Source organism: Phaethon aethereus (genome assembly GCF_964289735.1).
Source record: "Phaethon aethereus genome assembly, chromosome: 1".
Classification (NCBI taxonomy): domain Eukaryota; kingdom Metazoa; phylum Chordata; class Aves; order Phaethontiformes; family Phaethontidae; genus Phaethon; species Phaethon aethereus.
Window position 1 is genome coordinate 14,246,225 of NC_138575.1, and position 26,517 is coordinate 14,272,741.

At 40.7% G+C, this 26,517-nt stretch overlaps 1 protein-coding gene across 1 annotated transcript; it reads right to left on the reverse strand.

The window, feature by feature from the left end:
* Positions 1-286: 286 nt before the first annotated feature.
* On the reverse strand, positions 287-23,611 carry NAPEPLD (N-acyl phosphatidylethanolamine phospholipase D; the record flags this gene model as incomplete). The annotated part of the gene is made up of 5 exons (XM_081997627.1): positions 287-412; positions 1,666-1,780; positions 2,961-3,607; positions 11,700-12,012; positions 23,412-23,611. 5 exons carry the CDS (start codon positions 23,609-23,611, stop codon positions 287-289), a joined length of 1,401 nt encoding a protein of 466 aa, XP_081853753.1.
* Between the last annotated feature and the right edge of the window lie 2,906 nt (positions 23,612-26,517).

Genomic DNA, 26,517 nt, shown 5'->3' on the forward strand with positions numbered 1-26,517 from the left:
GTAATTTACCAGTGGTGTACACAGGAGTTGAAACTGCAAGTTATTCCCAGACAATACCTTATATATTAACCAGTTTTTAGACCACCTCTCAAAATTTATAAACAATGTAACTAGGAAAATTTATCGTGAAATTGTATGCAAGTTTAGTCCTGAAACTGACAAACCTGGCATCTAAAAATCCAATTCATTCCAAAAAATCTACTTTTTAAGTACATCATATTAATATTTGTAACATTAATTGGCAGTTCAAACCAAAGAGGGCTTACAAGGAACTGCTGCTGTTTCATTATTCAAACCCATCATTGGTACTCAAGTCCCGTGATTCTCCATGGTTTAAGACAAAGAAGTCTTCTTTTTGCAAGCCGTATCTTTCAAGAGCTTCATTCAGTTTAACTGGAGGATCCAAATAATACTGGAAAAAATAAGAATAGTCAGGGAAAAGATACCACTGCAGCATTTTGGGGGAAAGACAGACTATCACTGCTCTAAACAAGAAATGGTTTCCATTTTAAATGTTATCTAAAAAGGGGTGTGTGTATGTTGGTCAAATTAAAGTGTTTGGTTTCATTTTTGTTTTTTAAACGATAAGAACGCTGATTTACAGTTGTAGAGTAACTAGCAAGGCACAACCTATCACCCAAAATTCAGTCATCTTCCATGTATTGAAGTAGACCCCTCAGAGGCAGAAACAGGGTGAGGAGGATGGGTTAGCAGGTCAGCAGATGGCGCTTTCTCTCGTTGAGTACAACAAAGGTGTCGGCTTTACTCTTAAAAACTAGTGCCATTTCAATGAGGTGCTCCTGAAGTCACGTCATTGTATTTGTTACATTTCAGAAAAGGCATCATGAGGGAGAAATCATCCATTTTTTTGTGCTTCTAATAGCACAGTAGCATTTGTACCGTGGGAACTAGTGACACAACTTACTAGAAGCATCATGGATAGAAAATGTATCCAAGTTAAAGAAAACATGACATATCAGGTAAATGTTGGTAACAGCATCAGACCGAGTTACAAGATAAAGTGGTGCAACTGATGCAAAGATAAAGTTGAAAACAGCTACCAGACAACGTCTATCAAAGTAGGTGTAGATACTTCCCTTTCACTGCATTTTTTGTCCCTGTTAAGGCACGTGGGTAACCTCCTTATTAGAGCTGAGGACATGAGGGAGCAGGAGAATAAATCCATCAATCAGCAACTCGGAATAACGCAGTTTTTCATATTCTTGCTGGTATTTAACTATGAATCAATTATTAAAAATACTATTCAATTTACTAGACAGACGTGATTAATAAATACTATATTGACCTACAGGCATGCAATTCTTACTGTCTCCAAGTGATGCACTGCCATGTTTACTTTTATTATTGCATACATGCCCCACCTTTCATGTTCCTCAGCTTTCAGGTATCAGAAATCCTCCACATTTGTTTCAGTAACTCTGTACTTTGAAATTAATCTTAACAGTGGAAATACTTTATGTAATTGGTTATGAAAAGCTAAGCACTGTTTTGAACTGCAGTACATATAGTAACAACTTTTCACTCATACAAAATTTATATTTTAAGTATACATTTACAGATATATAGGTTAAATTGCAAGAGCAAAGCTTTATTAATGACTGTGTACTCAGGAAATCTGAGCTCACGTATAGCATTGAAATTTACCTCATTTGCTAAAGCAAAGGTCCCCCAGTGAATTGCTACAGACTTCTTTGCTTGAACATCAATATGGATTCTTACTGCTTCTTCAGGATCCACATGCTGGTATTTCATAAACCACCTACCAAAACAAAGTAATTTTTTTGTGTCACCTAATTCAGTGCAAAATTTCTCCTTTACAATTGGGTAAGTTTCCAAGAATCTAAAAAAAAAAAACAACCAACAAACCCCACGATATGCTCACCTAATAAAAAAATTATGGAGCATGTATGTCTGAACAACACTGAAAATCAACAAGCTGGAATATACCAACATACCCACAAAATAGCAGTTCATTTATTCCACCCTCCTTTTCAAACTTTTTTCTTCTTATCTATATTTTTAATCATATAAGGACATATTACTAGTGCCTTGAGGCATTAAGGCCATAGATTTAAATCCATCCCTGAAAAAATGTCATGTTAGCAGCACACACCAAAAAGTGTGCTTCAGAAGATAGCCTAAGGGAATGGTGGTAAAGCAGAAGAGAGAACCTGGCAATTCTTGAAAGATACCAGATTTTTACCACGTTATTCTGATTCCTATCTTCCTTTCCCAGCCTATACATGCTTTGCTTCCAGCATTATATGAACATTATCACCTAAAAGTTTAGATACCCCATTGTAAGTAGGACACAGATGCCTAAACAGATTTTTCACACTCTATAAGGGAGTCATCTTTATCTCCAGATAAGTTGCAAAAACAGTGTAAAGATTGAAGCAAGAGAAAAATGCAGCAAATTGCATGTATCTAAATGGGTTGGATTAAGTGATGCTATTCCAGAAAAAAAGCCACAAAGTAATTTTTACTCAAAATTTTACTCAAAAAGCCACTCCAGATTTTTATTCAACATTTTTCATAGAAGAAGATCAGCTGCTTCACCCTTGCTGTGCTTAAGACTGGAAAGAAAAAAAAATAACCTCTCCAAGAACATCACACGTTAACTGGAGGAGCCAAGTAATACTGGAAAAAATGAGAATAATATCAGGGAAAAGATACCATTGCAGCATTTTGGGGGACAGAAAGACTATCATAGCTCTAAACAAGAAACGGTTTACATTACACAGGCAAGCACCCTAGACATTTCAGTTCTATCTTCCAGCTGCCTGCTTTTTTGTCATTCAGCAACTTCCTTCTTTTACCTCTATGTTCTATTGTAAAATCTTAATAAAGTACACCTACAGTTTTCGCTTCCGTATGTATTTTTTGTCATCAGTGTATCATTTCATTTATGTAGTTTAATCAAACTTTGATTTTCATACCTTGGCTCATAAGCTCCAATGGGGATGGCTGCAAGATCAAAAGGTCCAAACCTTTTACCTATCTGTTCAAAAGCAACACAATATCCAGTATCTCCTGAAAAGAAAAACCTATTCCAAGGTCCCAAGACAGACCAGCTGCCCCAAAGAACCTTGTTATCATCTGTCGCAGTCCTTTTACACCAATGTTGAGAAGGGGTGAAGACAAAAGTTACCGCATCGTGACCAGGGACGCAGTTCTCCTCCCACCAATCCAGTTCAATCACGTTCTCACAACCACATCTCTGCATCCAGTCCAAGAGCCCCAGAGGCACAAACCAGCGCAGCTCACTCCCAAAGCGTTCATTTAAACTTGTTACAGTGTTGTAGTCCAAATGATCATAATGGGTGTGGCTGATCATTACTGCATCTATTCTGGGGAGCTGCTCTACTGTGCACGGAGGTCCTCGGAAGCGCCTGGGACCCACCAGCTGAGTAGGGGAAGCTCGCTGGCTGAAGATTGGGTCAGTAAGAAATATAAGTTCATCCATTTCCACCATAACTGAGGCATGTCCCAACCACGTCACTCGCATACCGGTTCCTGTCTTCCCAGCAAGTTCCGGCTTCTGAATAAAGTAAGGTTTTAACACTGGAAGCTCTTTATCGAGTTCCTAGCAAAAAAGAACACAATATGCATGAGAGATTTCAGAACATACTTGGCCGTGGAACAAAAACTGCATACAAGGCACAAATCATCACAGTCAAACTTCCACTTTGTTTATATTTTTAGGCAATCAGAGAACTGCAACACAAAACAGATGCCATTTTAATGGCAATTTTCCCAGCTACTTCCTCCTAATTTCATTTTAGGTTTTTGTAACATTTCCACTTCTCTTCCAAGAGAAAGAAGGGAGAGCTTGAAAGTATGCCATCAGGCCAGAGTCTAAAAGCACTGCAGTGAAAGCATTGTAAGGCACTAACAGCATCCTGCTAAGGAAAGGAAAGGCTTTGCAATTGGTTGGCCTTCCCCAACCTGGAAAAGAATATATACACACACACTGTAACAAATGCTCAAGTTTAGCTTGTGCAACAAAATGATGCATCCCCTAAGTCCTTGCACAGGTAAGTCACAAACCCACAGATGAGAATGCCACGTTCCCAACAGCACTCCACAAAACCTCTGGTCTATTCACCTTTAGCAGACCCTCTCTCTCTCCCCATTATGTATAGAAGCAGCACAGGGAGGTTAACCTCACTTGGCTAATGTTAGCGTTTACAACTCTCTTTTCCTATCCTGCCAATAATTCAATGAACATTTATAAAACACAAACTCATTTTTAATATGGGCCTTGAAGCACTTAGGTATGTTTCTCATAATGTTTTATTGAAGTCTTCAAGGTAATTAAATTTTTAACTATTACTGAATAAATCACTATACTGATCTCCCCGTATGTTCAGGATGCAGTCCCATGAATGATTCCAAATCAACCTAAATCCACATTCCTGTGTAACAAAGTTTCAGAAACCTTCTCTCACCTCCCCTCTTGTTCCAGTGTGAATACTTATGCAGTCCCCACTCAAGTCTGACAGGTCAGAGAACTGATCCAGATGAACATTAATGCAGAGGAGGAAAACAGGCAGCTTTCAGCTTATCAGCTTCCAAAGCTGACTCTAGGTGTAGCCTCAAGTTGGCACAAAGGAGGCCATGGATGTACATAATCTACTGAAACTCATCGTCTAACCACCACTCATTCTCTCATTTTGAATCAGAGTTAGGTTCTTCACTGCAGTTTGGTTGAGATGCTTATGCAGAAGTTTTATTTGTAATAAATGAGATTTTTCCTATTAAAAAAAACAGCCAACCAAAATGTCTTCTCAGAGTTCCTGATCATCTCCAGGTCTGCCAGTGTTTCTGCTCCCAAACAGTTCTGGTCTGAACTCACAACTTTAGAATCATTTTCCTGTGCTTGGCAGCTTCTACAGACTCCTGACACTATTCTCTCCCTGGTAATCACAGTGTCCCAGCACTTCTGTTTCCTAGTCAAGTTCTCCCTGCAGTGGTTGCTGCCTTCATTCTCTAGGTCTAGGAGAATAGATCAGCGCTATCAATGAGCTTATACAGAGCTGACATCCCGCCCCCTTAAAAGTGCAGCAGATGCTGCGACAGTTTAGGAGCCCAGGATTTCCCTTGCTGAAACAGTGCTGACAGCTTCAGGAAAGTTACCTACTCTACAATATTTTATTGATTTGGAGGACATATGTTTGGAACAAACACACACACCTCCACCCGCTTGAACTTCTACTGTAATACAATATTGATGAAATTGCTTTTTCTGAGCGCTAATGGACAAGACATGTCTACTGGAAAAGTTCCGTTACCTTCTCCAGGAACAAGAAATAGATGAGCTTCTATAAGGCTGAATACAAGCTTAGTACAATACAATCACTTAATTCATACAAGAATAAACAAAGTATGAGTATTAGACTGAGAGAATCATAGAATCATAGAATAGTTTGGGTGGGAAGGGACCTTTGAAGGTCATCTAGTCCAGCCCCCCTGCCATGAAGATGTCACTGCTCAACTAGACCAGCTTGGTCAGAGCCCTGTCCAACCTGACCTGGAATGTTTCCAGGGATGGGGCATCTACCACCTCTCTGGGCAAACTGTGCCAGTGTTTCATCATGAGAGCGGTGAAACATTTCTTCTGTAGCGCTAGTCTAAATCTGCCCTCTTTTAGTTTAAAACCATTACCCCTTGTCCTATTGCAACAGGCCCTGTGAAAAAGTCCGTCCTCATCTTTCTTATAAGCCCCCTTTAAGTACTGGAAGGCTGCCATAAGGTCTCTCCGGAGCCTTCCCTTCTCCAGGCTGAACAACCCCAACTCTCTCAGCCTGTCCGCACAGGAGAGGTGTTCCATCCCTCTGAGCACTTTTGTGGCCTTCTCGACTCTCTCCAACAGGTCTATGTCTTTCTTGTGCCGAGGGCTCCAGAGCTGGATGCAGGACTCCAGGTGGGGTCTCAGCAGAGCAGAGTAGAGGGGCAGAATCACCTCCCTTGACCTGCTGGCCACGCTGCTTTGGAAGAAGACCAGGATATGGTTGGCCTTCTGGGCTGTGAGTGCACATTGCTGACTTCTGTCCAGCTTTTCATCCACCAGTACCCCCAAGCCCTTCTTCTTGCAGGGTTGCTTTCAATCCCTTCATCCCCCAGCCTGTACTGATAGCAGGGTTTGCCCTGACCCAGGTGCAGGACCCCGCACTCGGCCTTGTTGAACCTCATGAGGTTCACATGAGCCCATTCCTCCAGCTTGTCCAAGTCCGTCTGGATGGCATCCCATCCCTCAGGCATGTCAGCTGCACCACTCAGCTTGGTGTCATCTGCAAACTTCCTGTGGGTGCCCTCAATCCCACTGTGTGCGTCACTGATGACGATATTAAAGGGTACTGGTCCCAATATGGACCCCTGAAGGACACTACTCATCACCAATCTCCACCTGGACATTGAGCCATTGACCACTATGCTCTGGATGCAACCATCCAACCAATTCCTCACCCACCGAACAGTCCACCCATCAAATCCATCTCTCGCCGATTTAGAGAGAAGGATGTTGTGGGGCACTGTGTCAAAGACCTTACAGAAGTCCAAGTAGACAACATCGGTAGCTCTTCCCATTTCCACTGATGTGGTCACTCCATCACAGAAGGCCACGGGGGGGTTGGGCAGGCTGGACCTGCCCTTGGTGAAGCCATGTTGGCTGTCTCGAACCACGTCCCTGTCCTCCATGTGCCTTAGCATAGCTTCTAGGAGGATCTGTTCCATGATCTTCCCAGGCACAGAGGTGAGGCTGACAGACTGGTAGTTCCCAGGGTCCTCCTTCCTACCCTTGTTAAAGATGGGTGCAATTATTTCCCTTTTTCCAGTCTCCAGGGACTTCCCCTGACTGCCAGGACTTTTCAAATATCATGGCGAGTGGCTTGGCAACTACCTCAGCCAATTCCCTCAGGACTCTGGGGTGCATCTCATCAGGTCTCATAGATTTGTGCATGTTCAGGTTCCTCAGGTGCTCTCGAACCTGATCTTCTCTTACAGTGGGAGGGACTTTGCTCTTCCAGTCACCGTCTTGCAGTCCATCCCCTCGAGAGGTGTGGGAAGAGAGACTGCCAGTAAAGTCTGAGGCAAAGAAGTCATTTAGTATCTCAGCCTTCTCCTTGTCCATTATTACCAGTTTGCCAGTTGTGCTCACCAGGGGGATATGCTTTCTTTGCCCTTCCTCTTCTGGCTGACATACCTGTAGAAGCCCTTCTTATTATTCTTGGCATCCCTCGCCAAGTTCAGCTCCAGCTGCACCTTGGCCTTCCTGACCCCATCCCTACACAACCGGGCAGCGTCTCTGTACTCTTCCCAGGATCCCTGTCCCTGCTTCCACTGCCTGTGCATTTCCTTCTTGCCCTTTAGTTTGCCCAGCAAGTCTCGACTCAGCCATGCCGGCCTCTTGCCTTCCTTTCCTGATTTCTTACACCTGGGAATCGAGAGGTCTTGCACTCTGTGGAAAGCATCCTTAAAGATCTGCCAGTTCTATTCTGCTCCCTTGTCCCTGAGGGCAGATTCCCAGGGGGTGCAAGAAAGAAGCATCACTTTCTATTTCATTCTAAGTACACAAGAATGACACTCGCAGCAGAAATCTGAACCACAGAGGATTTATATTGTGTCACTTAGGTTAAAAAAAAGAAGAAAAAAGCGGAAGATCCACAAAAGTAACTATCATACTCAAAAACGGATACTAGGACAACCCACCAAATTACATGTGGTTAAGTCAACAAATCAGATTATATCAAAGAAATTAAACTCCGATATGGAATTCATAATTAAGTGTAATAATGCAATTTAGGTCAGTAAGTATATTTTTTAAACAGAAAATATTCTCTTTAAGTAGCTCTTTTTAGAGGTACACTAGAAATTATTCTGAGAAGTCTAAGTGAATCCACTTTATTTTTGCTAACATTTGACACAAACTAGTTTTTTAAATTAGCATCATGCAATATTAATAAACAATATTAAATGTATGAAGAACTGGGTAACTGGCAGATGTGAACAATGAGTTCTTAACTGAGATTCAAACATATTGTAGTAGTTTTGTCTGGGATAGTGTTAGTTTTCTTCCTAGTAGCTCCTGTAGTGCTATGTTTTGGATTTGTGCTGAAAACAGTGTTGACAACAGACTGATGTTTTAGCTATTGCTGAGCACAAGGCGAGTAGGCTGGGGGTGCATGAGAAGCTGGGAAGCGACCCAGCCAGGAAAACTGATCCCAACTGACCAAAGGGATATACCATACCATATGATGTCATGCGCAGCAATAAAACTGAGGTAAGAAGGAGGAAGGGGCAGACGTTTGGAGTTATGACTTCCATCTTCCCAAGTAACCATTACATGTGATGGAGCCCTGCTTTCCTGAACACCTGCCTGCTGATGGGAAGTGGTGAATGAATTTCTTACTTTGCTTTGCTCATGTGTGCAGCTTTTGCTTTACCTATTGAACTGTCTTTATCTCAACCCACGAGTTTTCACACTTTTGACTTCCAATTCAAGGGGCTGCGTGGGGCTTAGCTGCCTACTGGGGTAAAACTACAACACATTGGCACTATTAAAGGCTTTACAAGGATGTGACGAGGATTGACACTATTAAGTACTTGAAATAGTCGATTTAAAGGTAGAACTAATCACTATGAAAGGCATTTGTAAAGGACACACAGACAGGAAGATTGATAGATAAGGAGTAGCACAATTCGAACAACTGGTATCCTGACCTATTTAAATGAAATCCTGTGAACAGAAGTTCAAGGCAAACCAAGAGCACAAAAACAGTGCGACTTGGAAAGCACAGACTCTGTGTGACATCTACAGGTTTGTGTTACACGGGCCTCTGATCCGATTCCTCAGAGGAGATCAGAAATGAGGCATTTTGTTTAACTATCATAGTAAATCACACAGGGAAATGGCTAAAGAAATTACTTCTCTGTGCATGAGTTTTGTGTTTGGGGTTGTTTGGGTTTTTTATAATATTTTTCAAAAGTATGTTAAAATCCCCAGAATTACCTTTTAAAGCAATAAGGACTCATTACTCAACTCATAAGATTTCAAACTAAAACAAAAGTTCTATTGGCAGTATATGTCATATTAAATTCTTAAAACTCATACAATAGGATAAAACAACATAATGAACAAAATACATAATCTTATGGAACTTTTATCCTGCTATAGTACATTTTGTTCTCTGTCAGACTAACCAGAAACGTATTAATACTACAAGAATTGTAACAGATCTTTGAAATATGGCATTAGTGTCAAATCAGGTACCAACAGAAGCAAAATGTGCCCAATACTGTCTTATCTTCATCACTGAAGTAATAAAAAAATTCCTCCTACTGTGTCCCTTCCCCCCTCCCATGTTCTTCTTTCCTTCCTAATGCAAAGCAAGAAGAAACACATGATGGGCTTTGGTAAGACTAGCTAATTAGCTTAGGATTTTTGGCGCTTAGTGCATACTGGAATACCACTGGATTTTGCAGAAACGAGAACAATCTAAACTGTTGATCCAACAACTAATAAAGATACCTCAACAGCACTGAAAAAAGCTATTAATAAAGCCTGTAATGAAAATACAAGAAGTCTATGCATTCTGGATAATGATATAGGCTTGTTGTGAAGGCATGATTATAATACATATAGCTTTTACACAGTGAAGTACATATCCTGGATAATATGCTTTTTTTTTTTTTTTTTCACATATGCAAAGCACTTGGTACAGATAAAATGAACCTGCCCATCAGCAGGGTATCACTAGGCTCACTCAATGTGGAAATTGAAGTAGGAGGCTGCTCAAAGGACATGCCATCTAGCAGTGCTAAATAAAGTATGATGCCCTTAGTTTGAATTTTAAACAAGCTCAGAAGTGCTTTACTTCTAAGTTCCACTTAGGTGTGGAACAAACATAGCTGGAACAAGCATCGAAATGGCCAAAGACTCAAGAAGTGCATTTCATTGATCCCTATCCAGGTTTTTCTATTGCTGATATACTTCACTGAGCTCCTGAATAACTGCAGGCACTTAATTAAAAAATTTCATATGCAAAGCAATAAAATTAGTCCAAAATGAATCCCGACTGAGTCAGAGAGACAGCTTTACAAGTGGTACAGTGTAGATTTCTTTGTAATCTTCCTTTATTGCAGGGAATTACTGTAAATCAAAGGGGAGTGCTGCAGTTCTCCACTGCCATAAGAGGCCTATATATTCTGCACTCTGTAGTACACCTTGGCATGGTGTTCTAGGTACTTCAGTCACTAACCGGGCTTCTGACTGGTAAGATATGAAGGCTATTGTACACATATGGAATAGAGCAGTGGTCAAAGGCAACCGAAAATGCCATGGCATGAATTTTACACAAATATGGCCAAAGTATCATAATGCAGCACACTGCCTAGAAAGCTGTGCACACTAAGGCACAACCACTGCTACTACTACAAGGTGCAGATAATGTCTAGAAGCAGGACACCACATTTAAAACAGTAAATTGTTGGAAAGGATCGCAAGACCAACATAGGTTTGCTGTGCTTCTTTCTGAAGTCAAATTATTATCATTAAAGAACAATTACAGCCGAGATTATTTCTCCCTTAAACATGTTCTGTGCCATATATCCTTAAAGAAATCCCCAAACCTCTGACCATCATAAGTTACACAGCTTTCTTGTCCATAAAGCTGATTAAATTCCCTCCTTCACAGGTAATTCACATAAGATAAAAATGAAAAGTGTAAGCTCTTTGCTAAATACTGACTGTGAGATTTATAGCTTATGCATACCTCCTTGGATGCTTAACAGCATTATTAACACCTATTTGTTCAAAAACGCTTTCCCTGGTTGCGCACCCTTCAAGCACAGCTTTTCTAAGTGCAGTCAACACATTAGAAAATACACTAAGAAGTAATCCTAACAGTCAAAACTGTAGCCATCATAACACTTGTGGCCACAAAGATAACCTGTGGCTCTACAGTATCCATTACTTTTCATGGAAAAGAAGCTTTTCCAAGGTTGCTTCCCCCACCTCCTTCTTAATATACAATATCTGACAGAAGAAATACAAGAAGAACAAATAATAATGTTTCCCAGTGAACTGGCACTGTACCTTTAGTATTTCAGTACAAATACTTGCTCAGGTTAGTTTTAATATATGCTATTTTTTCTTCTGGTGTACTGAAACAGAAAAACATACATTTGCAAACACTTCCATAAGTAAATGACAGCAACTATTATTAAATTTTTATTAAAAAGATGTACATATGTAGTAAATGCCAGTCTGGGGAAAAAAAAAAAGGCTAAATTTTTAAAATGAGATATGCCACAGCTATTTCATGCAATAGGAATGATGTTAGTAACAGGCCTCATAAGGCAACACCTATTAAAAAGGAAAGAGTGTAACTGTAGTTTATGGCTGAGCTGTGGGGCCATTTTTGGTTTTTTTGTAAATATAAACAGCGGGATAAATCAAAGGGTGTGGAACTAACAGAAAGGAGAAAAAAAAAAATGAGAGGCAGAAAGAAACCCACCTGTTGAAAGAATAAGGTGATACTGAAGTCAGAAAAACAAGATAGAATTCTAAGTCTCCAAAAGATATCTAATAAGTATTAATTAGAAACTGTCCTATTTTATTGACCAGTGCAGAGGTAAAAGCAGCCTAAACCAATAATAGAAAACATGCAAGTGTTTACCTGCTTTGAGCATGGCACATTGCTGTTATTTTTTTCCATGAGGGACCATTTCAAAATATTTGGCAAGGTTGGCGATTTCCACGTTGGCCACGGGTTGACAAATTTCCCATCTTTCCCTCTCTTTGATTTAGTTACATCCTCTTCTAATCTGTAGTCCAGCCTGAAGCTTTTCCTGGAGGTCCTGGAAGAATCGCTGCCCCTGGAACTGCGACCTGAATTCTGGCGTTTCCTCACCGCTTCTTTAGGGTACTGGTTACACGCCGTCAAAGGCTGCTCTTCATCCACTTTCTTATCCATATCTTTTTGAGGAGAACTAAAATAAATTTTAAATTAATCAATCTTTTCTTGGACTAACCTCAACATTCGTAAGCTTGAACGTTCTCACACACACTAGAAACAAGCTTGCCCTTCTCATTTTATATCTACTGTATTTTTTCCTCAACTAAATATGCTTTTAAAACAGTTGCTATTACACGAAAGACTTCAAAAACATGCTGTGGCAAGTAGACATGAGCTCTCTTTGTAGTTCAGGCTGAATTTTACTCCCCGGTATGCAAAGCTTCAGATAGTAGCACTATTATCTACCAACTGCAAGACTGAGGGGGAAGGGTTCCTTAATTTACATTTTGGAAGAATAGTAAGTTCCCCCTGAAACATAACATTTAGTGCCTGATGTAATATGATCCTGCAAACCTGTCCAAGAGACACTGGAACTACGCAGTACCTTAGGATTTGCCTATATAGTGACTTTGTTTTGTACTAAGAGCAGCAGCCTCATGTAGCATTAACAACACATTACTTCTAAAGACAAGATGCACGTAGATGCAGGAAAGTCAGAACACAAAAGATGTTTGGTCCTATTTCCTATTTTGTCTAAAACAAAAGGAAAGCTTATTGTAATAACAGTAAGTAACTGTTTCAAATACAATTTTGATACAAATTTAACTGAACTGACTAGTGAAAGGCCACAGAAAATTGGAATATTACAAATAAATCACGGCTGCAGTCTCTGTTCTTAATTCCATTGTGAAATGTAAAAAGTGAGAAAATAACTGAGTCATAATTCTGGCACATTTCTTAGAAAACTGTGAACTCAGTAGTCAGTGTCTCTTATTCCAAACTGCATCTCAGTATTGCAGAGTTCAGGAATACAGAGTCCTATTGATCTCATTATATCCAAAGCAGAAAAAAAACCAAATACACCTATTTTATTTTAAGAGTTGCTGAAGCAATTCAGTTGAAGCTAAATGCTTCAGTTTCTGTATTTATTTTCAACATTTCAGTTGTAAGTAAATATACTGTTCTGACAGTTTGGTGGTTTTGGCTTTTTTTTAAATAGGTTGCTATTTTGGAGAGTGCCCAACTTTCTGGTAGTTACAAGCTCTACCTGATAAAAACTAGAATGAACAGACAGCATGATACACTGTTTGGGTGCAGGAATAATTTTTAATAACATATTGTGAAGTTTGTCCTGTGGAAAACTCTCTACCACAAGTTTTAGACTATCTACTATTTCATTAACTCAGATACCTAAACTTTAGCTGTATATTCATACAAGAAGTACTGGGCTGATGTACCCAAGCCAGTACACTCAAACAACGTTTTCAGAGAACAGAATTAAAGCCCACAGTTTTCTTAGGAATTACTTCCCAAATGACATATTTTCTAAGTAGCTGGGTATGCATAACTCACTGTGCCCCTCATAATTTCATAATTACAGGGAAAAAAATATATTGTCACTGCAACGTTACAGCTAAGATTTTACACACATATAAGTGTTATCAAATTGAACCCAAATGCATTTACTGGTGATGCTCCAACTTCAAATGCAGAGCCTGTCCTTCCTATTTCAGCAGCAACTGATTACTAAACAGAAAGTGTGGCATCAGTTGCCAAGAAAAACTGATAAACATTGTGAAATTTTCTTAACAAAATAACCATTATTTTGCCATACAGTAGAGATAAAATATTAACACATCAAAATTAATTTCTGAATGAAGCATGAATAATGTTCAGAAAACATTGCTGATACAACTTTTTGATAAATAGTACCCTTGGTCATAATCTTGTTTTAATGCAATTGCTTTGTACTCTAGCTTCCCTGTAGTTTTACTGAAACCACTCCATTTATGCATTTGCTACTTAGCAATAATATCTGCATAATTTTAATTTAACTGTTGATACTCCTAGGCTTTTTTTTCTATTCCACTAAACATGTACTGGAAACAGCCTTCAATGGAACAGCCACCCAACTTGTTCTACACTATTTTAAGCAGATACAAACAGAAACAAAAAGAATCAGTGCCACAAAAAGGGAGACAGAATACCCAAAAAATTGTAATGGCTATTTTAACTGTTACTTTAACTTAAGAGGGTGTTTTTTTTCTGGCATTCCTCCAAGAGCATTTTCATTGCCAAGTCAGCTTATTAATTTAGCAAAGCACACAGACACAGCATAAACATCTACTCTTCTAGAAAGCATCATGAAAACTAATCACAAAAGTTTAATCAGATAGGTACTTAATTCAAGGAAATTCTCCTGTTAACGTCTCAGATGTCTGATTTTTAAATATATATAACTACTCTAATCATTGTTCCTACAAGACATTTGATATTAGAGACTGGAGTGCCTAAGGTTTTATTTTTAAGCTTCTGTTTATCTAGTCATTCATCTCTAAAATAGGTGAATTCTACTTTTGCTTAAATTTCCATATAAACCTTTGATCTTATTCTGAAAGTATAAACCTCTAGGGGAAGTAGGGACCAACTACGCTGATTAAACAAAGACAATGCCAGAGCATTTAAGGCACTGCAGGTATCTGTCTGCCAACATATTTTCCACAGGATGCACATACATTACTTTCGTTAGTATTCCATAAGCAACCGAAGGATAAAAGACCTCAGTGCTCACAGAATACTTTAAACCCTTTTACATGCATAAGAAAGGGACACATTTACAGACAATTAACTGACGAAGTATTCCTGATGAACTGTAGATTCCTTTGAAGTGTCAATCTTGCCAGTTCATTTCTTTTCATTTAAACTGGTAAAATATATCCTAGAATATTCATGGAATACAGTAAAATTAATCTAATTTTATTATTAAAAAAAAAGGTAGACAATCGTTTCTTGAAAGCTCGCAATCATTAGCTTAAAACAAAATTCAACCATTTATTAGTCCAAGGAGATTCTTACCCTTTTGCAAAAGAAAGCCTCTACAGACAAGGAGATTTGGCAGATGTATTTTAAATATTAGAAAATACCCAATCAGAAATTAAATGAGTTTTTATCCAGCTTTCCTGAATTTTTCCTCAAGAAAAATAATAGTTTGACACTTGAGAAATAAACGTAACCACTGGACTGCCAGCCAAATTATGAGCAATAGACACCAAAAATCAAACTGGAGTAGAGTTGGTTCACTTGAGAGGGGCAGGGGGAAGGGGTCATGTCCTGGGTGAATATTTGTTACTGTAACGTTCCACAAGAAATCTGCTATTTTCCACACTTTTAAACAAAGAGGAAAATTATTGTTCTACTTAAAAGCATTAAACTGCTTTCTTAACAAATGGAACTCATCCTTCAGGATGAGGTGACGTGTCTCCAAACAAGGGCAAGTGGATTGCCACCATTTGTAACAGGGGCTCAGGCAAGATGCAACACAACCACCCTCTCTGTGCTCAGAGGTGCTTTACTGTTTCAACTGAATTCAGAAAAGGAAATGGACCGAGACATACAAACTACTAAAGGAGACCATTAGCCATGCCAAATCCGCGAGGCCAGAAGGTACTCTAGATGGAGGGGAAGAACACCACTGACTGATGAATACAACGAAGCCTAACATGAATCAAAACGCAGAGCTCACTTAACTGGTTTTCCAGCACCAAATACCAAGGGGCCCCTAAAAATCCACAAAGCAAGAGAGAAGTTGGAGATCAGGCAGGACATGGCATGGAAAACCCATGTCTTATGTCACGGTAAACAGGCTTTCACCTGTAAACAGGATCTAGCCCTTAGGACAACAGGTTTGGGGTCAATTGTTTATTTTAGCATTGTTTATATAACTGAAAACTTGGATACAAACATTTTGGCTTTAAGCATTCCATTTCTTTAGGAAAATAATTAAAAGTTTAGCTAAACATTTTAATACTTTCTGTTACAAAAGAAGATTGGAAACAGGATACATCAACGTTACAAGCAGCACCCTGACATTAAAATTTTTCTTTTTAAATGGTGTTTTAAACACAGAAGAGCTTCAAGCCAAGTTACTTTAACTTCATTTGAAGAAGGAATATATCAACACAAGATCAATCATGTGAGTCTTCACCTTTTCCACCTAGTCTTCTCTAACATCCACTACTCCGTAACTGAAATGGATGCATACAGCCATGCGACTAACTGTGAATTCTGCCAGAACAGATTGACCTTTCTTTTCTACACAGAAATGTCATCCTTAATTAACAAATTCAGAAGCCGGAAAGTTTAAGAGTTACTATGAAGCTATAGTTTACTGGAACCCAACAACATCCACAAAACTTCACACTTACCTTGCAAATATTCCATAGCTTTCCAAATATCCTTAATTTTCTCTATTTTTGAAGCAACAAATTTGGTTCATTTCTAATTGCTGTCTCTCTGTATAGACTACACGCAGAACTGTGCTGCACTACACATCACCTAAACAGGACAGCACACAATTCCTAGCAAACTCGTTTGGTTTGTGCTTCATCATGCCACTGTAGTCTTATCAAAGCAAGAATCTGAGCTTTCTGCAAGACATGTACTGCTACACAACTCGGAAGTTTTCTTTCAACATATGTATTTTTAAGATTGCAAAAAGCACACTTCTTGGCTTGAAACTAAAAAAACAACAACAAAAAAAAAGATTTTGGCCAAAAGGTAAGGTATTTGCAAACACTAGGGAGCATACAAGTGCTTTTTTGAAAAAAGCCTCCTGCCTGTTCAACTATCAAACAACTGCCAGCTAAGTTTTGGCTGTGCTTTTATTTTTCCTTCAGGTCTGAAATTGTCTGCTTTAATTAATGAACAACTTGAGACTGGAAAATTCTGACTGCATTTAAACTTTTATTGTGCAGTACATCAGGCTGTTCATCATACCATGTAGCTTTATTGAGGCAAGAACCGTACACGGATATGCAACTCAGAAGTTTTCTTTCACTATACATATTTTTATCATGACTGCAACAGCAGTTGCCACAGCAATTATTCCAGACACTCTTGGTCTTAGGATTTCACATAAAGAAGATCTCTCAAGCTTGCACTTAGCTGATCTATAAATACTTTTAGTATTTGAGATTTCCCATTAAAAGTTGCAAGCAAGAACAATCAGTGCAGAAATTTGAATGAAAATTATTTGATATTTTAACAGCCAGCTTGGGATTCTGTTTGATGTCCTATGTCCATATTTTCCAAACATCCACAAAGGAGAAAAGCAGCCTTCTTCGATTCTTGGATGCACCCATTTCATAGGACAACTATAGGTTGCTGGCCCAGTTCTTCTCTGTTGTCAACAGATCTATAAGTATCCTGACTCTACAGTGATCTTCTGTACTGTTAAAGAAAGATGAATAACTGAGTTGATAGTAGAAACAGAAATAGCTTTCTCCAAAACAATCTCATAGGATTAGGATGAATCCTTTGCCATTCTTACCTAGTTTTGAGGATCAACAAAGCAAAGTTTTATTTAGACATTAGAGAGAAAAATATTTTCATTATAAATAAAACAAACGTGGTAGTCATCTGTTGTTAGGCATATTCTTACAACAGCTGTATTACTTAAGCAGAGATCACCATGAGCCAACCCATCTCTGCCTGCATTACTCCCCCAGGCTTCCTGAAACAAACATTTGTGTCCACATGGTGAATCAGTTCAAGAAACCGATCTAACTGATAGTCACTTCTTACCTTCCCATCCCCTAGAGAAGTACTTATTTTTCACCTACATCACCATGCAAGTGTTTATACCAACAAACTGGATAGGACAGGGAAGGGTGAGAACAGGAACATACTGTTGTAAACAAAAACTGCTTATGCCAGTGCTGCTAGAACAAAGGTAATTTATTAAATACCCACCATTCTAAATTCTCTCAGTGTAGCTCAGTGTCATACACACCAAGTCAGGTTCAGCGACTCCCCCTACCCCTAAAATACTTCATTTTCAATCTATTCCCCACCCAAGGTTTCACATTCGGTACTGATGCTGCTTAGACTCTCTGTCTGCCTCCTCCAAGAGTAATGTTTCACATTTTAACCAAATTCAATAGCTAACTACCACCCAAAAGGCAGCCCACTCCCATTACTACCCATTCCGAGCTCTACTTTCCTGGCATTCATTAGGGGAACTAAACCAGTAGAAAGTTATTCATAGTCATTACCAGTGCCTATCAGTTACACCCTTATACGCCTCTAGATACAAATGCAAACAGGCATTTGAGTCAGGTCCATCAGTAGTACCTGGAGCCAGCTATTTCTCAACCCTGAGTTAAATCTGATCAGCTATGGCCACTGCATCAACTGCATACAGATGCCTCTTCCTGGAACTGGGATGATACATAACCATTTTCCCTTTGTTTCCACGCACCCTGGCTGACTGGCCCTGTGCAATATGAGCACTCTGTAGTCCCAAACATGTTTATGAACTGTATTTGATATTATAGAAGTTTTCTGATGTATGCATATTCTGTTGAGGTTATGATCCCTGATATGACAGTAGTTGTCCATAGGGGCCATGCATATTAACAGAGATGACAGACCCAGTAGCCAATTTCTTTAGCTATACAGGCCTATTAAAAAAAGCTACTTCCTCCTCTACCCTCATCTTTTACTGCAGTCTTGAATAAAGTATCCAAAAGTTGGCATGTGGCCACCACATTTAAAAGAGCAGCCTAGACTATCACTGTGATTAAGCACAAGAGCAGTGCAATTCTGTGCTATTGCTGAAGCAGGCACCAAAGGAAAGCAGGAGTCAATTTCACCTACACCAGAATGCAAAGTGCTTTCCTTTGCTCTCCCTAAACAATGAATTTCACATGACTATTTAATGTATAGGGAAGAATGCTGAAAACGCAAGAGCTGGAATGAAATTTTTCTTACCTGCTCTGCAGGCCTCAGGCTGACAACATACAGAAGCAAGGTTTGTGCATTACAACTGTGTTATGGTACACAAGACAACAACTGCATCACAAATCAAATGCAGAGAATTTTAAAATCAGCAAAAAAATAAGAGAAGATAGCACACGCACACAGCTGGGCAGATGAACTGTGGATTGCAAGAGCAACAATAATCTCAGAATCACAGAATCACTAGGTTGGAAAGGACCTTCAAGATCATCAAGTCCAACCATTAATCCAGCGCCACTATGTCCCCTAAACCATGTCCTGAAGTGCCACATCCACACATTTTTTGAACACTTATCCATCTCCATGGATGGCCCTTCACACTTGTACAGAATTTTGATAAAGCTTTTCCAAAAGAGCAAACATGAACGTTGTACCAACTCAGCTACAGGATCCGGACCCCAACTTTAGCATTCTGGCATCAGCTCCACTCCTATAAGTATTTATGCAAATGAGTTGTTCATTAGTTTCAGTTGGTCTACTGATGTGACTACAGTTTGTAACAAAGCCAAACCTTTCCAGGATGGGGCTTACTGGTAGAAAAAAACAACCAAACTTTACAGGTTAGCATTTACAAACACACTTTAGCCACTCCCATGTGTTAACATCCTTTATATCTTTATATATATAGTAAAGGTTTCGTGTCTAACATCTTAAGTCAATTAGGTATGGCTAAAAATAAATACTACTACACATAATGAAACTAAGGCTGCTCCACTTGAACATACTGTGGTAGAAATCCCATTTCCTTTGTAGCACATGACCACAGAGGCAAAGAACGAACTGTTTTCGGTGGATAGAAATCATCTTAAAACCTTGATCCATACGATCCACATGGCAAGGCAGGACCTGAAGCAGTTCATTTATAATCAGCTGTGCTACTTTCATGTCTGCAACTGTGCAATTGCTATCTCCACCTCATTTACTAAGCCTTTTAATTTTCTGTTTCCTTTTCTCTCCATGCCAGAAAGGAACAAACTCCTATGCAAATTTTCTCTAGACTCACACCAAGAATAATCCTTTAAAACCTTATAAACCTCAGTTGTCCAGGAAGTGCAGCAACGCCCAAGCACTAAGCCAGTTGTTATTTTTGAGTTAATACAGTCATACAATTTTGTTTATATACACATTTAAATGCTTGTCTATTTGATTCCCTCCTTCAGTTCAAAGTCCAAGCACATAGGGCCAATATTATTTCTCAGCAATATAGAAATACTTCTGCAAATTCTTTCTAAATCTACTTAGATTTCAACAGAAGCTCAACTTTTGCTTGTTCCAACAATACTCTCTCTCTCGCTCTGTGTATGTCTGTACACATACCCATAGATATATGGATTTTATAGAACTATTTGTAACATTTGACCTCAAATGTATTGAAATTCAAACAAATAATTTCCAGATCAGTTAAGGACAACAGAAGTTTTTCTTTGTTAAAAAATATGTTTTTGTTGAATGCAACTGTTCAAAGAGCATCCTTCACATGAGTTAAGGTAGAAGGTCATTGGCCTTTCCAAAAAGAGAAGTTTTGAATCTCCAAAACTACCATACTGGAAAGCCAGAAAGCATATGTGATACAGCACCCTTATGGGTGCTGCCATTAACAGAAGTTACAACAGAAACACAGCCATTAAAGGAAGTTACAAATGGCAGAACACCAGACACAGCAAAACACAAACACCCAAGGAAACTGGAAACATCACAACACATTAACATTTTTCATGACAATCCTTTTTCCTATATATAACCAGCCTTCTACTCTATCCTCGTGATTCAAGATTACGATGTCTCTCCCGGCACTCTAAATAAAATGCAGAGTGCTTTGGTTGTTAGTCAACAGCAAAAGTGTTTAATATTAAAGTTGTTTGGTTTGTTGTTTTTTTTTTCTTATGGAAGAGTCAAGGCACATTTCCAACACAAATGTGAGCCATCTAGTAATTTTCGAGGCACCATTCTAAATATGTAGGTGTTTTAAGGAGACAGAGTGTTTAAATTAAACGCACCTGAACAGACACACACAAACAACTTCTTGTTGCCACAATCTCATTATCAGAAACAGCTGGACCTCACTGAAACCCTCTTTCAAAAACCAGTCCACAGTATGGGAGTTTTCTACCTAACCAATTGAAACTATTTCCAAATATTATAAGCAATAAAAACTGAAATGTTATCATAAGTCTTACTCAGCACTACCAGTTCCAAGCACGGTAACAGGTCTTACAGAAGAAAAATCTCTTGATAAACATCTTGATATATATTCCTTACCACTTGACTTTTCACCCACCCAACATCTTAGCAAACCTTGTTCTTCACAGTAGGGACACAATGGCAGCAAAATGTTTCCATAGTGTCCCTTGGTAATGCCCAATTCTCCTTGCTGAACAGCTTTGTAAAGTTTATCTGCTTGGGTACAGTTGTATGCTATTATTCTCTCTTTATAGAGCTAATAAATACTAAGATATTACATCCAAACAGTAAATAACATGTAACTTCTTTCCTAGATTTTCTAAGAATATTCAGACCAAGTGCAACATCTGGTTTACAGAAAAATCCTTTTTACTCAGAGCTGGATTTAGACATAAGATGACCAAGTGATTTGCCCTGTTCCTGGCTCTGAGCATATCAGAAGTAGAACCCTCATTACAGTGCTAGTCAGCATACTGCAAGCTACATACTTGCAGCAATTGACTGAAAAAAAATAAAGTGGTATCAGGAAGGGATTTATAGATGTGACCAAAGGAAAAAAAAAAAATTTCACAGCAGGTATTACATCTAAAGAAAGGCACTAATTAATATGGCAGCATTTCCATTTTTCTCATCACAGACAAAACAATTTCCTTACCTTTTAACTTCTTTTCTGTAAATGGGATCTCTGAATGGAGAATTAGCAGTTTTGGTTCAATCTTGAGCTTATAAAGGCTAAGGAAATAGCAGATTTCTGCTGAGGTAATGCTTCAAATCTAATGCTAATACAACTGAAGATGATGATAATAATAATAATAATAATAATAGATTGTTTCCTTTTAAAAAGGCTGCGGACCTCTTCTGATTTGGGCCAAGCTGAAGCCCAATTAACTGTTACTTAAACTTGAACAGTTTCACTGTCATCCTTTACTTCCTCCTCTCCTGAATGTGTCCTCTCCATCACAGCGAGGGAAGTGGACAGGGCTTTCCAATCTCCAGGTATTCAAAATTCCCATTATCTTTTTTATAACAGGTATTTCAATTTCAGATCATCTGGGGCATTTCTAAAGCAATTGTTGCAATAATTCTTGCACTAATAAGTCAAAAATCTTATTTCTTCTTGTCTTCCTGAAAATCTTACCTATAAAATGAATCAGGCTTCCTACTTTATTAACTGATAAAGCTGCTACTATGGATTATAAAATATATGACTCTTTTAAATGGTCTTTTTCCAGAAAACACAACTGATTTTCCTGTCGCTCTTTAGTTTTTGATGTCACTTTATCCAGTGTAGTTTGAAAAGTAAAGAAACAAAATACCTAAGTACAAATAGTACTTTCATTTAAAACTGAAAGCTTTCTCCCTAATCGCCATTTAGTAAATAGAAGAGTAAGAAATCATAATCATCACTAGAAAAAAAAAAATTCCGCCGAAGTTTAATGCGAACTCGACGACATGCCGTCAAGACATTCAGCAAATACTTCCCCTAAACCCTTACTGGAGATAACTGCCGATCATTGAGATTATTTGACTGAACTAATTACATTAAATGACTTTGTTAATACCGTCCACTTCGCCTTTACATTATTCAACGCAAGAAAAACGCTCACGATAAACATCTGTTCGTGTCTCCTCTCCAAAGGCAAACATCCACTAAACCGTCAGGACCACGAAGCGTGTTTTTTCACAGGTGATTATATAACTTGTTTCTTTCAGAGCGCTGCTGCAGCGAATTTTACTATCAATTCAGGGCGAACGCAAGCATTGCCGCGGAGAGGGGGGAAAGGTAGCACTTTCTCTTCCAGCGTTTCTCTCACCGGTGCGAAAGGATGTCCCCCTCCCAACTGTTCCTGCAGCAGGCACTAGTCGCGATCTGTCGCTAACCACGGCGGCAGCTGTCGGCGGCGGCCCGCCCGCTCCCCGGGCACGAGCAGCCCGAGCCCCGCGCCGCGGTCCGCCTACACCCACCTCAGGGGCCGAGACAGCGCAGGAGGGAGCCGGTTTACCCCGCCCCTCTCCGGCCAGCAGCCAGGGCTCGGCGGCACCGGGCACCTCGCCCACCCCTAACTTTTCCGAGAGGACGCTCGCACCGGCTCTGTCCCGCTTCCACCGGCCCAGCCCGGTCCCCGCCGCCACACTCACCCGGCGGGACCCCCCGCACCGTATGTCCAGCAAGCCCCGCTGCCGCGCTGAGGGCAGGTGCGCAGCGCTGCTCCGGCTTCCCTTCCCCCGGCCGCTAGCCGGGCTTTGGAGGCGGCGGGTCGGGCAGGTGCCTCTGCTCCTGACGGGTACGGGGCGGGAGCCGCCGCGCGGCTCGGTCCCTCCCTGCCCACAGGAAGGCGCGGGGGCAGCGACCGCCGCCCCCGGACTGCTGCCTGCTGCCGGAGAGCCGCTCACCTCCCGGGCTGCTGCTGCCCCCGAGGAGTCTCGTCCTCTTCCTCCTCCTCCATGGTGCCGCTCCACCCCCTCCGCGGCGGCTCCGCGGCTCTCCAGCAGGAGCCGTTGAACGGCTGCGGCTTCCCACCTGACCAGCCCGCCGCTGAGGGCAGCGCGGCGAGCTGCAGACAGCAGCTCCACAGCGCCCTGCTCCTCAGCATGGCGCGGCGGCCTTCCCGCGCTCAGCGGGGTCCGGTAGCAGCGAGCCGCTTGGCGGCGCGTTAGCAAGATGGCGGCGGGGCGAAGTGGGGCGGGGGGGCAGGCACTGGGGGAGCCGGGGCAGAGGGACGCCCTTGGGCCCGGAGCCATGGCAGGGTAGCGTCGGGGTTGCCAGCACGTCGCTGCTGCTGGAGGCCAGACTGCTCGTCGGGCCCGAGGAAAAAGAAGCACTTGGTTCTGCTCCTGTCTGGCTGCGATGGTTGGTAAACGCTCCCCGCGGTCCCGTTTGGGAGTACGAGCGTGCTCCGACCACCTGGTGCTGCGGTGGAAAGTTTCCTAGACTGAGTTTTCTCAGGAACTTGAAGCGGTGCCGCCATCACTAGGCATGGCTGCGCTCCGCAGAGCAGCCCACCTCGCAGGGCCCTGTATTGCCGGGGTCGTTTCCCGTGCTCTAGGAAGCCCAAACTCGCCCAGGTTTCTTCTCGTGCGGGATTACGATCATCGCCTCAGCCCCTCTTTGCGCCTGGGAGTAGTTCACACACGACTCTCGCCGCTGGGCTGGAAAGTGAGGGATTTTGAGTCACCCAATCCAGAGAAATTAGGTTCTCGGAAATATGTGGAGTTTTTAATATTTCCTTACCGCCTTAAGCACATAATACAACGGAAGGTAAATGACAAAGCTATATAGTTGTGATACAAAAAAAAAAATCATATATAGCAGCAATATGAAATCTAAGAGTTGTCTGGAACTTTGGTAATGTTTATGTACATTTTAACTTGAAGCTCGGGAGTGGATGTCCAGTTTCTTAGTGAAGAAATATTACTGTTTTTAGAGGCCAAGTTCTCAAGGTAGGTCTTAGGAGGCTAGAAGCATGAGCCTTACTCTTCTTGTCATTGATCTATCATTCTCTTATGCTCTGTAAGGTAGATGAAGCATAATACTACCAAGTTATCTTGTCCTGTATGAGGGAGACTGGTATGTATTGGTTGCTTATGGTCAGTCAGATTTGCTGACCTTTTCCAGTGGAAAATCCTAATTTATTTCTCACTTCTGGCTCTTCTCACCTGACATTTCCTGGCCATTTCATATCATACTTCAGTATGTTTAATGCTAAGTTGGCTTTGTAGTAGCAATGACTTTTATTCATACATTATTAAACACAAATCTGTATTGATTGAAGTTATTTCTACTGTTACTTTATGGAATCTAAGACCTACTAAATGAGTTAGATGATAAAGCTGTTTTCCTTAGCTTTGATCAATGCCCATTAACAGTTAGTAATAATTACTGCCTATGTATAGAAATTTGTGCAGGTCACCAGGTGTCCTGGTTTCAGCCAGGATAGAGCTGGTTTTCCTCACAGAAGCTAGTGTGAGACTGTGTTTTGGATTTGGGATGAGGAACTGTTGATAATGTGCTGATGTTTTGGGTTGTTGCTGAGCCGTCAAGGACAGTCCAGCTTCTTGTGCTGGCCTGCCAGCGAGCAGGCTGGGGGTGCACGGGGAGCTGGGAGGGGACACAGCCGGGACAGCTGACCCAGACTGGCCAAAGAGATATTCCCTACCATACGACGTCATGCCCAGTACATAAACTGGAGTTGGCCGGGGGGGGCGGAAATCGCTGCTCGGGGACGGGCTGTCGATCACGGGGTGGTGAGCAATTGCTGTATTGGGCATCACTTGTTCTTATACATTCCTTTGTTGGTATTATCATTATTGTTCCCTTCTTTCTTTCTGTCCTATTAAACCGTGTTTATCTCAACCCACGAGGTTTTTTCCTAATTCTCTCCCCCGTCCCGCTGTGGGAGGGAGAGTGAGCGAGCGGCTGCGTGGTGCTCAGTTGCCGGCTGGGGCTAAACCACGACACCAGGTAAGTGCCTCCAGGCTGGTAGTAACAGTAGCGGATTCGGAATGTTCATCCTACACTTTAGCTCAGTATCTCCTGGTAGGTAGACTTGCTTCCACATGTCATTTGGAAGTAGTTTTTATGTCACCAGTGCTGAAAAAGCAACAGTTCAGGAGGCTGTGCTTTAGTAAATTTTTGTCCGTACTACAAATACAGATGTAAACATTTGGAGGCTGTAAGACAACTGGTGTCTGTGCAGCATGCAGTTTTTAATTTGAAAGGGGAACATCTCTGGTATAGGAGCTGGTGAAGAATTATATGGTTGTTCGAGTAATTGCTGACACTTCTAGAAATCTATATCAGCACCTCCTACCTACTCTGCTATGCCAGCGTGTACAACATGAGAAAATTCAACTTCAGAGGTGCTCTTCAACAGAACCAGAATTTTAAATTAGTTTCCTCTTTCAGTATTCCCATGAACCAATTAAGATCTCAGTCTAGTCCCGCTGCTTCGGTAGGTTTTGATCTTTCAATGACTTATGCACACAAATGCATTTAAACTAAGGAAAAGTCTCAGTGGGACATCTGTGCTCAAATAGTTGTGTAAACCCAGAACAGAGATCCCCCTGACTCTTAATACACCCCAGACATGCTAATATACTTGGAGGACTGACGTTAGGATCCTGCAGGAGTTGAAGGCCGGAAGTTGCTAACAGATGGGAAAGTTCCAGCCATCTGTGCATGAGGTAAGAGTTTTTTGCTTGACACCTAGTCCTAAGAAAGGGGATTTTAATAATTTTATTTTCTTCAGTGGCATGCATTCTTGGCATTTTTGATACTCAGACTGGCCCTATATATTGCCCACTATATATGTAAATGAAAAAGATTTGGGAGCTTCTTTGTACTGCAGAGAGGAACAGATACTGAGGAATGGCAGAGGGGGGTTATTTTGGGGTCAGTGCATTTTATTTTCTCACAAATTCAACAGTTGAAACAGAATCCTTTTTTTGTTGAAGTTTTTGGGTATACCATTTAATTAACCACTTTGAAGGATAAGTTCCT